General features: G+C 38.1%; 1 protein-coding gene across 5 annotated transcripts in view; it reads right to left on the reverse strand.

The window, feature by feature from the left end:
- Window positions 1–16,089, reverse strand: part of PTPRG (protein tyrosine phosphatase receptor type G) — a 705,078-nt gene that overhangs the window by 34,781 nt on the left and 654,208 nt on the right. For all 5 annotated transcript variants that reach the window (XM_025456409.3, XM_049097815.1, XM_025456410.3 and 2 more), the window contains 2 exons: window positions 11,789–11,880; window positions 4,519–4,615 (listed from right to left, as the gene is read on the reverse strand). In XM_025456409.3, coding sequence (XP_025312194.1) covers window positions 4,519–4,615; window positions 11,789–11,880 — 189 coding nt within the window. The remainder of the gene's footprint in view (window positions 1–4,518; window positions 4,616–11,788; window positions 11,881–16,089) is intronic.

Here is a 16,089-nt window from a genome sequence, read left to right on the forward strand (position 1 = left end):
CATTAATACAAATATAAAAAGGTGATTGTTATATGAGGTCCAGAACATCATCTATTTGTTGAACATCTATTTTCAGGAGTTTCCTTTGCTAAATTCAGTCAGGTTCTCTTGGAGTGGCAGGGAATCTAAGTAAGTGAGAGAAAGTAATCTCATTGTAGGAATCTGATCAATGATCAGATTTTAGGATCCACTTAACCTCCCTCAGCTTATGAACACAAAAGGGAGAATGGGATACATGCCTCTTGTTGCCCAGCAAAGTAAGCTTAAGTTTTTAGGGCAGCAAATGAAATAAAAAGAAGTGAAGGTCCTAATTTTATTTTTTCTAGCTAGGAACAGAATGAGCTAAGGTAAATTTACATTTCTGGTTATAATCATAAAAGGCTAGTTCAAGGAGACCAGTGAGTGGTTTAGCCTAGACATTAATGACCTCAAACTATTTATCAAGCACTTTTTGAAAGCCCTCTCCACTCTCATGACTGTCAATTGCTTTTGTTGTTCTGACAAACTCAGACTACACTTATTATGCAGAAGGGCTGCTTGCTAGAAATAGGTTCTAAATGACAATCCCCCCCCCCACCAATTTATCTGAATATAAACTGCTATGCTTTAGCTCAGCTATATTATCTTTCAGACTGACAAATAAGAATACATATTCTTCAAGTTGCAAAATTCATATTTAATCTAAAAGGTAAGAGCCTCTCTAAAATAGATCAATACAAGAGGTGGTACAGTAGCATCCACATATACTTGAAAGTTGTAATGGCTCTATGAGAAAAAGCTGTTCATACGTTTTGTTTTGTGCACAGTAAGTTTACTTGTTTCATGACAGTCCCATCCCATTTTTTGCTATACTAAGCCCGTAACATAGGGGCAAATCAAGTGACTGGTGATATACTCAGATTCTGACCAGGCGTCACGAACACCAGAATCCAAATTTCTGAACTTAGAAAAATAAAATTGCATCTAAATTGAATTTGTGAAGATGAAACCATAAACTGTATCAAACAGTGTAGAACACTGTATCAAACCATGATGGTACACTTTCCAGGTAACATCATGACCTTTGGGCATATCATGCAGATGCTGCTTTGGGTTTTCTCCCTCTTTTTTGCCACATACTTTCAGCCAAGCACTAAAGTCACCAGAATAATAAGGGTTGCCATAGTGGAGATAATGATACATGTGGATATACTCAAGGAACACCTGTGTATATATCCTTGCTTGACTTACATGGTTAGAAATGAGATTTTATATATATATATATATATATATATATATATATATATATATACACACACACACACACACAATCTTACAATCTTGGCAAGGTGAGCCTCAACTGGGTAGGCCAACAAATACTGTCAGAGTCCATCCATTCAAAGACTAGAGAGAAGAGCAAAATTTGACTCTTCGCTGGTTCTCTTTGTTACCTCCTCATTCTCTTACATAAGTAGAACCAATACTCTTATTCAAAAATGACTTATGTTTCTTGTAAAACTTTATCTATAGAGTTAGAAGTAAAACTATATTAGTAGATGGTATTACTTTATATAGATATTCTAAGGAATTCACAAAAAAAAATGAGTTCAGCTAAGGTTGTAGGATTCATGATCAATGTTAGGAAAGATCCTAAAATTAAGTAAACAATTCCACTTATCATAGCATCAAAACTAATAAAATACTTAAATTCAACAAAAGAGGGACACCTGGGTGGCTCAGTGGTTGAGCATCTGCTTTTGCCTCAGAGCATGAAACCAGTCCCAGGATAAGTCCCACACTGGGCTCCCTATGGGGAGCCTGCTCCTCCCTCTGCCTACGTCTCTTCCTCTCTTTCTGTGCCTCTCATGAATAAATAAATAAATAAAATCTTTTAAATATAATTCAACAAAAGAAGTGTTAGACAATGCAAACTATAAAATATCCTTGAAAGAAAAGATGACCTCAATGAATGGAAGACATCCCATCTTCATGGATGGAAGGCAGTACTATTAAGATTAATCCACAGATTCAGTGCAATGCCTATCAAAATCCCAGCTACATCTTTTGCAGTAATAGAAAAGTTGATCCTAAAATCGGTATGGAAACACAAAGGACCCAGAATAACCAAAACAATCTTGAAAAAGAACAAAGTTGGAGCATTCACAGTTTCCAAATTCAAAAAATACTACAAAGCTATAGTCTGTCATAAAGACAAAATGGTACCGGCCTAAGGATAGATATATAGATCAATGCAAGAGAACAGAGAATCTAGAAATAAACCCTTACATTTATGGTAAATTGATTTCCAGTAAGGGCACTAAGGCAATTCAGTGGAGGAAAAAAGAGTCTTTCTACAAATAGTGCTAGGACAACTGGCTATCAACATGCAAAAGAATAAACTTACACCCTACCTCACATACATAAGAGTTATTTTGATAAAAGACCTAAATGTAAGAGCTAAAATCATAAAACTCTTTGGTAGAAACAAAGTTGTAAATCTTATGATCTTGGATTAGGCAGTGGTTTTTTTATATAAGACACCAAAAGCACAGACAACACAAGAAAAATAGTATTTCACCAAAATTAAAATAATTTTTGCTTCAAAGGACACCAATAAGAAAGTGAAAAGACAGTGCACAGAATGGGAGAAAATATTCTGCTGTTTATCTATATAAGGGATTCGTATGCAGGATGTATAAAGAATTCCTACCACTCAGCAACAAGACAAATAATCTCACTTAAAAATGGACAAAGGATCTCAATAGCTATTTCCCCAAAGAAGATCTACAAATGTCCAATAAATACATGAAAAGATGCTCAACACACTGGGTATTATTTAAGACTGATGAATCACTGAATTCTACCTCTGAAACTAAGAATAAACTATATGTTAATTAATTGAATTTAAATAAAAAATAGAGATGCTCAATATCACTAATCATTAGGGAAATGCAAATTAAAATGACAATGAGATACCACTTCACACCATTAGCATAGCTATTTTATATCTCTCTCTATATAAGTAACAAGTGTTGATGAGAATATGGACACTGGAACTCTCATATATTCCTGGTGGGAATGTAAAATGGTATAGCCACTTTGCAAAACACTATGGCAGTTCTTCAAAATGTTAAACATAGAATTACCATATGACCTAGCTATTCTATTCCTAACTATATATCCAAGAGAATTGAAAATATATGTCTGCACAAATGTTCAAAGCAGCATTATTCATAATAGCCAAAAAGTAGAAACAACCCAAATGTCCATCAAATGATGAATGAATAAACACAATGTGGCACATCCATACCGTGGAGTATTTTTCAGTCATAAAAAGGAGTGAAGTACCAATCTAAGCTACAACATGGATGAATCTTGAAAACATCCTGCTAAGTGGAAGAAACCCAGACACAAAAGGCCATATAGTCTATGATTCCAATTAAGTGAAGCATCCGGAATGGGCAAATATACAGAAACAGAAAGTGGGTAAGTGGTTTCTAGGGGTTAGGGAAAAAGAGGAATTGTGAACGACTGTTAATGGGTATGGGGTTTCTTGTTGGGGTGCTAAAAGGGTTCTAAAATTAGATAGTGGTGATGGTCGTACAACTGCGAATATATACTAAGAACCACTGAAATTCAGTTTATATTTAAATTCCCATTTAAATATAAATTAACTTTAAATGGGTGAATTTCATATGGTATGTGATTTTTTATCTTGCTAAAGCATTATAAAAAGCTTTATCTACAGTAGTGTTCGAATTTAAATGGTTCAGTTGAATGCACTATAAAATCTTATGGAATGTGTTCCTTACCCGAGTGCATGTTACCCATAAACATGTGTGCCCCTGCCTTTAATATCAAAGCATATATTATCTGCCAGTGACCCAAACCTCAATGTCTATGAGAAGTAGCATTGTAGCCACAGAAGTATGCCTATGCTCCTTGGGTTTTCCCACAAGGCTCTGTAAGAAGAGTGCTTATTTGTTTGCATCTCTTGTGCCAGAATACTCCTGACCTTGGAAATATGGTAGAAAGGACTAAGCACATGGGCCACAAGGACTGGTGGCTCTATCACTTGAGGTAGAGACCACTTAAGGTTATTACCTAGTCTTAGAAATTCAGCTTATTAAGAAAAAAGAAAGAAAGAAATTCAGCTTATTGATTCAATTTTCAGCATTCCTACTTATGTTTAAAAACTTGGCTCTCCCTGCTTAAAAATAATGTCAAGAGAGCCACAGGACATTCAAACTTTGGTTCCCAGCATCTGGTATGAAATCACTTCATGTGAGAACCGTGAAGCTCAGAACATTTCTTTCAATCACCTTTTCTTAAGCTGAGATCTGACAGCTTAATGACAGACTTAGGGAGTAGTAAATGCCTCCCCACCCATCCACTCTTGAAGATGGGCTAATGAGAGGTTAACTGGCAAGTGTCATTCTCTTCTGGCATCTTGATTCTGATTGCTTGGCTTTCAGCTTATCCCCAGCATGAAGATTTAATTTCCTCACAGTTGAAGATAGCTTAAAATTTATTACTTACATGCTAAAATGTTGATGTATCTGTTTTTGTGCTTGTTATCTGGATGATTGGAATGTTCTGCAGTGATGTTCATATCAGCCGTACAGCGTTGGACTTCCTGGTGAAAAAAAAAAATCAAGATTTCAAAGATTTTAGACACTTTTCAATGTTTAGCAAGGGTGAAGGAAGAAAAGAACTATATATCCAAAGGCATGAAGTACTCACTACTCCCTAGCCACAGCCACCATTACCTCCCCAAACTTAACTTCAGACATAACTGACAAATTCATAACAAACGTATTAAGGATGTGAAGAAGATAAAAGGATTTATTTTTTCACTAATTCATCAATCTACTGCATTCCAGATTGTGACCTAGGCGTGGGGATTATGAAACATTATCTCTCGTTGAATATGTCACAGTCTGATGGGGGAGGAAAACCAGTCAAAAGATAAGGACAGTCAAATGTGATTAATAGGAAAGAGGCCTCAAGAAACTATAGTGGGAACACAGAGGAAGGCTTCAGGCAGATCAGTCACCTGAGTCTTAAAGGATAAGCAAGAAGAATTTTCCAGAAGTATAAGCTCCATCATCATTTGCAATATGCTTATAGACCACATAGCTTGTTTTATAGTGATCAGAGTGCAACGTGATTATATTCTGTTCTGAAGTGATGCTAATATATTAGCCCAGTGACCTGTCCTAAGTGGCTCAAATATATATAGATTTGATGAATTATTTGCGAACTCTATTTAAATTATCTATCTTTAGAAAAACAGCAGTGGAAGAGGCAACTCTTCTGCTCCCTTTGCCACGAATGTAAACATCATCCATTAGTGTAATATAAGGTTGCTGTAAAGTCGATTTTTCTACAGTGTCTGGTTCAAACCCAAGAAAGTACTGGCGTTAACTAATAAGGGACGTCATTAGCAGTGCACAGCTGCTACAAGAGCAGGAGCCAGTGACAGAAAATTATCAGGAGAAACATTTTACATGTAACAGATGTAACAGAGTTTAGGTGCATGCAGACGTTTTCTTCACAAAGGAGATACATAGCAGTTACGGGTGTTTTTCATAGTATTTACATTAGGCATAATGAAAACAAAGAACTGGCTGTCTTTTATAGTCACAAACTACTTCCCAGTGAGGTGTCCCTCTCTTCTCTCTAGAGAGGAACTAACTCACCATGATCAAACAATTTGAAGTCTAAAAACAAAGAGTCACTACCTATTCAAAGAGGCCATACTCATGAACTCCCGATTCTTCGAAGCTGTATATTTAATTTTTCATAATTGTAGACCTTCCCAGTGGTCCATTAAAAAAAAGTCCACAGATATTAATTCAACATACCTCTTGGGGAAAAGTGTGTCTCATGACAATTCTTACATTTACTAAATGTGATAAACTCTATTTTCTCTTCTAAAATGGTTTATAAACAGGGCACCTGGGTAGCTCAGTGGTTGATCGTCTGCCTTTCACTCAGGTCGTGATCCCGGAGTCCTGGGATCGAGTTCTGCATTGGGCTCCCTGTGGGGAGCCTGCTTCTCCCCCTGCCTATGTCTCTGCATCTCTCTCTCTCTGTCTCTCATGAATAAATAAATAAAATCTTTAAAAAGTGGGGGGCACTTAAGGCTGCTCTTGGTTCTTTTTTCTAAAATGAGATAGAGGGTAGACACAAAGTGAAGAGTCTGATTATCTTTAACATCTCCAAAAATATAAGCATGCAAGGTATGCTCAAAGTATTTGGGGGTACTGACCTTTTAGAATAGCCTTGAACGCCCAAGGCATAATACTCATTTGAATAGTTTCAGGGGCAGAAAACCTTTGAAAATGGATTTGTATTCTGGAAGACATTAATTCAATCTATACATAAATTCCTGAAATAAGTTGACATCCTTTTGTTTCTGGGTTTTGAAGGTCATACTTTTGGCATGGGCTGGGTTGCTATAACATCTTGTGTTAAGAGATTATAGCTTTACCTACTTTAGTTTGATAGTCACTCGGTTTATTGATTTTTTTTTTTCCATTGTATGGATCTGACCACCCTAGCTATGGACTGAGCTCGGGCCTCTATTATAATATAATGCAATTGACCAAGACTGCTTGGGAGCAGCTGTCTGCACTGTTTAGAGCAGTCATTCAATATGGCCAATCAAACTCTTTGTTATCTAAAACCCTGGGTCTGATCCGTTGCCTCTATTTCACTTTTCCAATTATGTGAATGACAGAAAACAAAGAATAGCCATAAATAATGTTAAATCTGATTTTATTAGAACCCGAGGGGTTTGCCTAAGGCCTTCTGATTTTGTCTTGTGGATAATAATGTCCATCTGTAATTCCTTGCAGAACTGTTTGGCTCATTTAGATGCTGATAATATCATCTGATCCTGGAGTGGCTTTTCTCCATCAGAACCGACATTTCAAAGTTAATGTGATTTTAATAGGTGTTAAAACCCTTTGAAGGGACACTGGCTGATGGAGTGTATATAGCAAAGTTACCTATTTGGCACTCTGATCAATAGTTTAAGATGTAAGCTTGTTTGTATCGTCCTGTCCATAAAACAGAGCTGGAACTCTCAGAATGAATGTTCGGAGTCTCGATAGACACAGAATCACAGATGAGAGCCAAGTGAAAACAAGAGATTTAAAAATCAAGAAAAACTTAACAAAATAACCACAAGTCGATATATTCAGATTTCTTGGGAGACAGGCTAAATCACCTGCTGCCTGGAGTCAATGATGTGAGAAGCAAAAGGCATGTGGAGACATACTGTCCTACTATTCTGTGGCTCGATGTGAAATCATGATTGAATAAAAATACATCTGGAAATCTTTCAGATTACTCAGTGTCACAAAGGAAGCTGACAAGAACACACCAGGACCAGGCGACCAAGTGATAGATTGAGTATATGGAGCATTCTTGATGTAGGAGTTCAGGCAGCCTACAGTTGTGTTAAGGGGAACGTGCTACCAAAGATGATCAGTTTAGGTCATCGCTATGGCTTGGTGCTTGCCTTGTGTCTGACGCAGCAGCACTGGCCCTCGCTGGGTACTGGTGACATGCCATCTTCCTGATTCTGCTCAGGCTACAAACCACTCTCACACCCAATTTCCTCATATGCCGCTTTGACTTCATTATTCTCTTCCTCAGAAAGCTCTGGATAGAACCCAGATTCCTTAGGCAGGCTTTCAAGGTCCCATCCTATCTTCCACCAGCTCCCTTCCCATTCTCAGTTTTACCTCTGCACCCTTTGAAAAGACCACAGAAATTCCTGCACCAGGTCTATAAAGTTATTTGTGAGATTTGGCTCTCTCTCTCTCTCTCTCTCTCTCTCTCTTCACTCTTCATAAAAACCCCAACTATGGTTTTCTTCATGCTAAGGATTAAAAATTTTTAAGACATTTCAGACCCTAAGTGGCATTTTGTCACAAGGACTCAGAGTCCTTTTCTTCCATCTTGAAGGCTGCTGTCTCATGCAGCATGACCCTTGTCTGGCGACGTCCTATTGTGTATCACTGGCAACGCTGAAACACTGCATCTCACATAAAATGATTGTGGCCACTGATCCCTCGAGCACATGGGCTCAGGTGGACAAAGCTTTGTTCTCCTGATTTAAGATGAACAACTGGCCCAAATTTAGCTCAGCTGGAGTTAATTGTAAGCGAGGCGATTCCCCCAAAGGATCTCTTCAAGGGGTATTGGACCTCTGGCCTCATCTCTTCACTCAGCCTTCCAGCTAGCTAGTGATGCTTCTGACCCCTGCCTATTAATTCTGTTGACCCACATAGCCTCAGACTCTCTCCTTTTGAAAGCTAATGCTAGCACTGTGCCCTTGGAAGCTTCCTGGGTGAGAACTGTGGAGGCCAAGGAAGAGTGACGTTGAAATCAGCTCAGGTAGCCAAGGGAATACAGTCATAGAATGCCATCCTGAGACAAGTATTGATGTTATTTCCAGGGACTGCAAAATATGCTAGAGGTATGATATTGCCAGCTCTTAACAGTCTCCAAAATTTATCTGACAAGGACAAAACACTTGCTGCACCACCTCTAGACAAAGACTCAAAATTACCAGCGAATCATTTTTTTCATTCTCCTCCAAGCAACAAAGTTCTGAAAATATGACAGCTATTTACCAATTTTTTTTCTCTTCCATCCAAGATTTTAAAATAAGATGGCACAAATAGAAATTCTGGTGAAATAGTAAAAAATTATAGAAGCTTTTCTTCTTGGCCCTCCTCCAGAACTTTCTATCAGTATTAGCATTTTTTTTTTGCTTTGTCCACTCCGGTCTCCACACCCACCAGATTGAACTCCTTGAGGGCAAGGTCTCAAATTCAACTCTGTACTTTGTATTATGTCCACAGAATAACAGGTATTCCATAACTGTCAGATGAACTGTTTTTATCTCTTAATACCCAAACATCAATTGTTAAATAGTATTTATAATTTCAAGATTAGTTCTTTAACTAACTTTAAGCCTCTATTCAGATGTTGTATAAGATTATTATAAGTCAGATTCTCAACCCTCTGGAATGCAAACATCACGTAATGTGCTCCAGTACTTTTAGTGGGGTCGGGGGCTCTTTATTTTGGTTTTTTCCTCTCCCCAGCCCCCCGCCTTTTTTTTTTCTTTTTGTGCCCAAGGTAATTGTTGGCTTGTCTGCTGCATGATCAGTGTTAAGACAATCATTGGTAATCTTGGGTTTGTTTGTTTGTTTGTCTGTTTTTATTCTGACTCTGGATCACTACAGGACACTATTTTAATGAGAGTCTGGAGGGCTTTGAGGTTAAACATGTGGGCTTGAGTCTGATGGCCTAGTCTTAAAACCTAACTTCTGCCTTTTCAAAACTGAGCCACCCCGAGCCTCAGTTTTCCCATGGAGGAAGTTTCCTCATCTGTAAAACAGAGACTATAGAATAGCAACCCCCCCATGGGGGTAGTTCTGGGGAACAAATGAAATAATCCAGGTGCAGTGCTAAATAAATGCTGGCCTCTGTTATTTCACTTTAAAAGATCTGGAAATCTGGGGCTGACTTTACTATTCTACCATAATGAGGATTCTGTTTTGTTTTTCTTTTACTTTTTCAAAAAATATTTTTGTTATTTTTAAGTCATCTCTACACTCAACCTGGGGCTCAAACCTATAGCCCCAAGATCAAGAGTCTCATGCTCCATTGGACAGAGGTGGTCAGGTGCCCCAGTTTTTTCTTTAAATCGCACACACAAAAAATCTCCTGACCTTCTCTTATACCTATAACTAAACTACCATGTTTATAAAACAGACTTAATAATTTCTTAAATACCCTGTTACCAGTTGTCCTTTTTAGCAGAGCTGCCAAAGAGGAATCCTACTACTGTTCTAAAATACTTTGAAATCTCCTTCAATTAGTATTTTAAGGATTTGTTCTGTCTCATTCTTCCCTTTATGTTGCTGCCTTATTGTTCTTTTCAGAAGAAAGGATAGTGTTCCTATTCTGAATAACTCAGATTTTAAGCCTTCAAACCAGGAGGGAACTGTGAAATGACAACCACAGACAAGGCATCCCTTGCCCCTGGCCTCTTGAGCCCCTCCCTTCACTACCAGCTAAATAAGACTTAAGTTATAAAGTTCAATATAGGAGACAAAAGCTTCTAGCCACAGTTTTTTTTTTTTTTTTAAGGATAGAAATAGGGTGCAAATGCCCAGAATTTGTTAACAGGCTTGATTTTGATGTAGCAAAGCCCATTTTAAGTCAGATCGAGTTTATAGAGGTGTAGCTGATTATTTTGAATAATTAAATGGTGTCAAAACCAGCTGTGATGAATAGCACCGGGGACTCAAATCATAAATAATTGAGAAACTGGAGTTGCATTTGGTCATCCTGATCAAATTCTGCTCTCCAGAGGATAAATGTTTGTCCTGAATACCATCAACATTGTTAAATGCCTCAATATTCTTGCTCAGTCATCCAGCCAACAGTCAATTGAACTAAATCACTTCAACAGCACACACATTTGCTGTCCTCATGAATACAAAACGTTTGACTTTAAACCATGTTCTTTGTAGCTGAATAGGCACCTTTTTTGGGGAAGCATCTAATAGCCGCATTAAATACTGGATATGTTTTTATTTGTTCCATGATACACAGGACTTTGCTGAATAAACCAGAGGGTCCCTTCTCTCTACCACCTTTGTTTTGGTTTTGCTCAGAAAAACAAACAAAACACTAAGAGAAAGACCTTATTTAAAACCAGTTGTCAATGTAATTGCCTTTATGATGGCCTTTGGGGACTATGAATTTGCACAGAGACAGGGGCTTTGGGTCCTGTGTTTCTCAGTGTGCTGTCTTCCCATGACATCGTTTAATCCCCGAAACCAGTTTTGTGAAAAGAGGTGGCCAGTTTAGCATCACCATCATCATCATTTCCATTTTAAAGGAAGAATGAGACAGAAAGAAACCGACTCACCCACAAAGCTAGAAGACAGCTGAGCTGCCATGAAAACTTGGCCTCCTCGGCACAACTCTTGCTGCCAGAGATGTGCCTTAGTTAAGCGCCTCAGTGAAGAAAAGGGCAGTCTGTTTAATAGCTCCTCATTGACACCCTGTCACTGCTGAACTGGCACAGAACCCAGAGCTGGCAGGGCGGTGCGCGCCGCGCTCTACCTTGTTCCCTACACAACAGTTCTTAAAATCACAAGGCTCTGTTAACCCAAATCCTTCTCTCCAAGGATTAATAATCATGAAAACCACCACCAACCTTTCCAGGGGCTTCACAGTTAACCTGGCACTCTCAAAGACGTTCATCATCCACTTTTCCCAACTTTGGGATGTCAGTGACATTAGCATCATTTCTAAAAATGAGGAAACTGGGCAATCAGAGAGGAAGTGACTGGTCCAAGGACGAGGAAGCACACTGCCTCTCGTGGAGCCAGCTCCTCAGACTGCAAATCTGCTGTCTCCTCTACACCTCGGGAAGCCCAGAAATACGAGCCCTACCCCTTGGCATGAGGACCATTGTCCCAGTTATAGGATGACGATGAAGACAACTTGAGGACTTGCCTCTTTCCCACCACTAAGTCTGTTCTTTTGTAGAAGCATATGCTCAGGACATAGGCAACCAACAACTCCTTCTTACCTAGTCTTTTGGGAGAAAAGAATGCCTGTCTGAATTCTAAGTGTAAAGAAAAAAAAACAAACAATCTCCACTTTTCTCAGTATTGTTTTGCTATGCTTGAATGAATTCATTTCAAGTTTATAAAAATCCTTCTAAAATAAGAGGCTTCTAGAAATTTCCAGTTTTGAAACATACCTCAAAATCCTCGGAGAACCCATGCTGGTTATTAGAATAGAGCTCACCAATGTGTTTAACAAACTGTTTGACAGGAATGGCTTCCATGTCATCTGTGGGAATAAAATGATATTCAGAGTCACACAGAATAGACTTTGATAAAACAAGTCACACTGGTTTATTAAAGACAAACATTTGGTTTTTGTGAAGAGTGATATAATTTTATCACCTGAAGTAGATGTCCTCAAGAAAAGTTTCAGGATGTATTTTACATTTCTTTCTTTCTTTCTTTCTTTCTTTCTTTCTTTCTTTCTTTCTTTCTTTCTTTTTCTTTCTTTCTTTCTATTTTACATTTCTGTCTTAGTATGATTTTGAATGTCTAGAAGCTGGGTTAAATACAGGGTTTTTCTTTTTTAAGTATGTAGGGAATTATGCTTTTTTTTAAATCTTCAAGGCAATTTACACAGTTAAATTACCACATTATACTCTTAACTGAAAGTCTGAGCCTTACTAACGGCACCTATTTGTCAAGAAATTTTATCACAACCTAAGGTTTTTTAAAAATTGCTCTTCAGTGGGGTCCAGCTTAAACTTGGTGCTATTAAATTCTATTTCCAGTCTCTGAAATCTAAGCACTCTTTATACACAATTACAGATAGATGCCATTGTACCAGCTGGCTTTGGGTACAATGCCATCTATGTTTAAGTGTTCAAAATTTTAGTTCAAGACAGCTGTGTCTACATGATGCCAAATAATCAGTTTGACTGAATTAACTGGATTTTTTTGGGTGTTGACAGACTAGGTATAGATTCGGGAATACTCCACATTCCAATTTATTGTAGTGTTGTCACTTCAAAAGGACATTTTCAGTTCATGAGCCCAAAGTATGTTTTAAGCTGATTTATCCAGATCTAGTCTGATACTTGAGTACTGGCCATAAAACTGCCACACCCCACTAACTGGAGCTCCCCAACCTCTTTCCCTCGACCCTCCCCCGCAAATATTTCCTTTTAAAAATACTCTGCTGAATTTGAGATAAACAACAGACATGACATTTACTTTATTCAGAGTGAAAGATCTTTGGCAAACGCACAAACATCTAAACTGCCACAGATGCTTTTCTTAGCAAAGGGTATGAAGATCTGTATGTGTAAATGAGGTCCTACTTTGGCAAGAATGTTATAGATCCAGGCCTGACAATCTGATTTCTCTTCATCTGGTGACAGTTAACATTGACTATGTCATTCCTTCTCTACTTTCTTTCGAGAGAGCAAAGCTCTAGGGTGGCTTTTTGCATCTATTGACATTTTCAAACTTGAATCATTCTTAAGCGGAAAATAGCATCTCTTATATTTTGTTTAAGGAAGGTGACTTATATGTTCATAATCCAAATTGCTTAGCACAGAAATGTTGCTTATCAAATAGGTGGTGCTCCGTAAGTACAAATTCTTTCTGTGTGAACAATTAAAGACCTAATCATTTTAATAGGCCACCTTATGAAAAAAATTGCCAAGTTATTTACAAATATTTCAGGATTGAAGATGTTCATGAATATGCAATCATTTTGCACGCCCAAGAAATCTATAGCTCCCATAATGATGTAACCAGCATTAACAAAGTAAGCGGAGCCAAAACGTTTCCCCAGAATATTGAGCAGAATGCACAGTTCAAGAAAAATTTCCAAAATTATCTGATCAACTTCACTTAAAATGTTTAGAAGTAAGCAAATTCTACAATAAAGATCAAGTGGCAAAGAAATGATTTGAAGTTGAGATAAGGGTTAATATGTACAAAATTGGAATCTTGGAAAGATTAACCCAAAGAAACTCATCTTTGGACAAGAGGCAAAATGAGTGAGATGGGACACAACCTACCCCTGTAAATTCTAGTATACAGACTGCAGCGTTTCCTTCCAACTTTCTTAGAAACCAAAGACAACACTGTTTGCAAGGGGGACATCATTAATAGCACAATAGGCCGAGGGCAACATTTATCCCATGATAACTTAGGATTTTAGAATTCCAATAAATTTATGGTGTACACAGACTCTAGTTCAAAGTAAGAAAACATGTCAGCTTTAAAGGTATTTTACTCTGCAAAGTCAAAAATCAAGAAAGGCAAAAAACACGGCATTTTAACAGTCAAAGCCCACCTCAAGTCATTAAAAAAATGTTTTCAGGGTAACAATTTATATTTATATTTTTATATTTTTATATTTTCCTGCCAAGCACTCAAGTATAATATCCAAGCTAATGCCATACATGCCCAGAAATCAGTCTGCCTGCTATCCCCTTGCAGAAAAAATCCAGCAAAGCTCAGTATGATAATCATGGAAATATATGACTCACTAGTCTCTCCAATTAGCTTCTTTATCCAAGGAAGTCTAACCACACCCCTCTGGGTTTCCAGGCACCACCAGTAACGTCATAAAACTACCAGACGGGCAGACACGCAGATGCAGACACACGCGTGCACACACACACACACACACACACACACACACACACGGTACTGACCACCACCAGCTACCCAGAAAACACATTGTCTTTCAATTAAGATAAATAAAGCTGAAAGGTAACATATCTTTTTTTCTCAATATTAAGATGAATATAAGGCTATGACTAATTAGAAGTCCTAATAGTTATCCTCTTTATAGTTTTTCTATTAAATTTCTCTCAACATGAGCCAGATAATTATAAAATTACTGTAACTAGCAGAAGGCCAAGCAATTAGGACAGCATTGTAGACCTGATCCTCTCAGTTTTTATCTGGAAAGACCCTGTGGTGTTAGAGGACAACCATCTGAAAGATGTTATTTCATCTACATATATGTTTCATTAATGAATACAGAGACCATTAGTAGCACTAACCACAGACCAGGCACTTTCTATGCCCTTTAGATGGATTAACATGTACTTTAATCCTCCCCATAACCCTGAGAGATAGGTACTATTTTCTTACTCATCTCACAGTTGAGAAAATAAGCTCAGAAAGATGAACTGAAGGCTGGAATACGACAGGAGCTGGCCACAGACCCAGGGTCAAGAGAGAATGGCTGTGGTCTGGGGCACAGTGAATAGGAAACCACTGGATGTGGCATTTATTGAGCACCCAGGACTCAACCAGACATTAAGGAGATGGTCTCTGCCCATGGCACATTTGTGTTGGAGAAGCAATGGACTTCAGCAAGAGTGAGCAAAAACAGGGTGTAATTACATGGTGAAGACTCCAAGTGTCATAAAAAGGATGGATTTGATGACTCAGGTGAGAATAAACGTTACTGATGTAGTGTTGATGAAGGAAAGAAATATGAGCTCGAAAAAATGGGAAAAGGTTTTCACTAACTACAGGTTAGATGGGAGATGGTTATGATATAATGAAACGGTCTCAAGAGATAGTCAGTAGAATCAAAGAGAATACCATTTATTAAGCCTTTACTGGTCACCAGAGACTATGCTTAATGGTTTCCCTACATTTAGCTTCACCAGAACTAGGTGAAGGGGACATTGTTCTCCTCACATTACACACAAGGTAATGGAGGCAACATGTCCAAAGTGACCAATAACTCAGCAAGCAGAGCTGAGATCTGAATCGTGGTGTACTGAACACGAAGCTTGTGCTCCTCCACACTGTGGGACACGATTTGTCTTCATTCTCCAGGCACAATTTCCAGGAAGAATAAGGAATTACAGAGTGTCTCGGGTTAATTAAACAGAGTATCCTGGATACAATGTTCCTTTTTAATTTTGTGCCAATATTTTTAGTTATAGAATTTTCAGATACCCAAGATTTAAATTAGGTAACAATGAGAGTCCTGCTGTTATCATGAAATCACCGCACTATAAGATGTTTGGTATAGTCAGTTGAGAATCAGCACCTTAAGAGTGAGACTGTTATTTGATATAATTATTGACACTTGGTTCCAAGATTTCAGCCTTTGGTAATTGGAATTAAACTTCACATATAAAAGAGGCCTTTTATTTTTGGCAATCCACAACAAAACATCCTTCTGTACTACTTCTGATGAAGTCTGAAATTAGTCTCTGGTTTGTAGGTACTCAGAGGCGCATTCTGAGAGGGGCAACATTTACTAAGAAGAAAGTACCAAAGATGATGGATTCCATGGAGGTAAAAAAAGAGCTCAAGATTATTGACGCTCAGTAATACACTGTCTCTGTCTGTTGTAATTTGGAGCCGGTGGAGGGAAATCACCCCTATATCAGTCTATGGTTCTGACCTACTCGCATGTGCTCACTTTGCTTTCCCTTCCTCTTCAGGAGGAACAGATAAACAAAAAGGGAAAAAGTTCACTTTCTTGTCT

This window comes from Canis lupus, chromosome 20 (genome assembly GCF_003254725.2).
Source record: "Canis lupus dingo isolate Sandy chromosome 20, ASM325472v2, whole genome shotgun sequence".
NCBI classification, from domain to species: domain Eukaryota; kingdom Metazoa; phylum Chordata; class Mammalia; order Carnivora; family Canidae; genus Canis; species Canis lupus.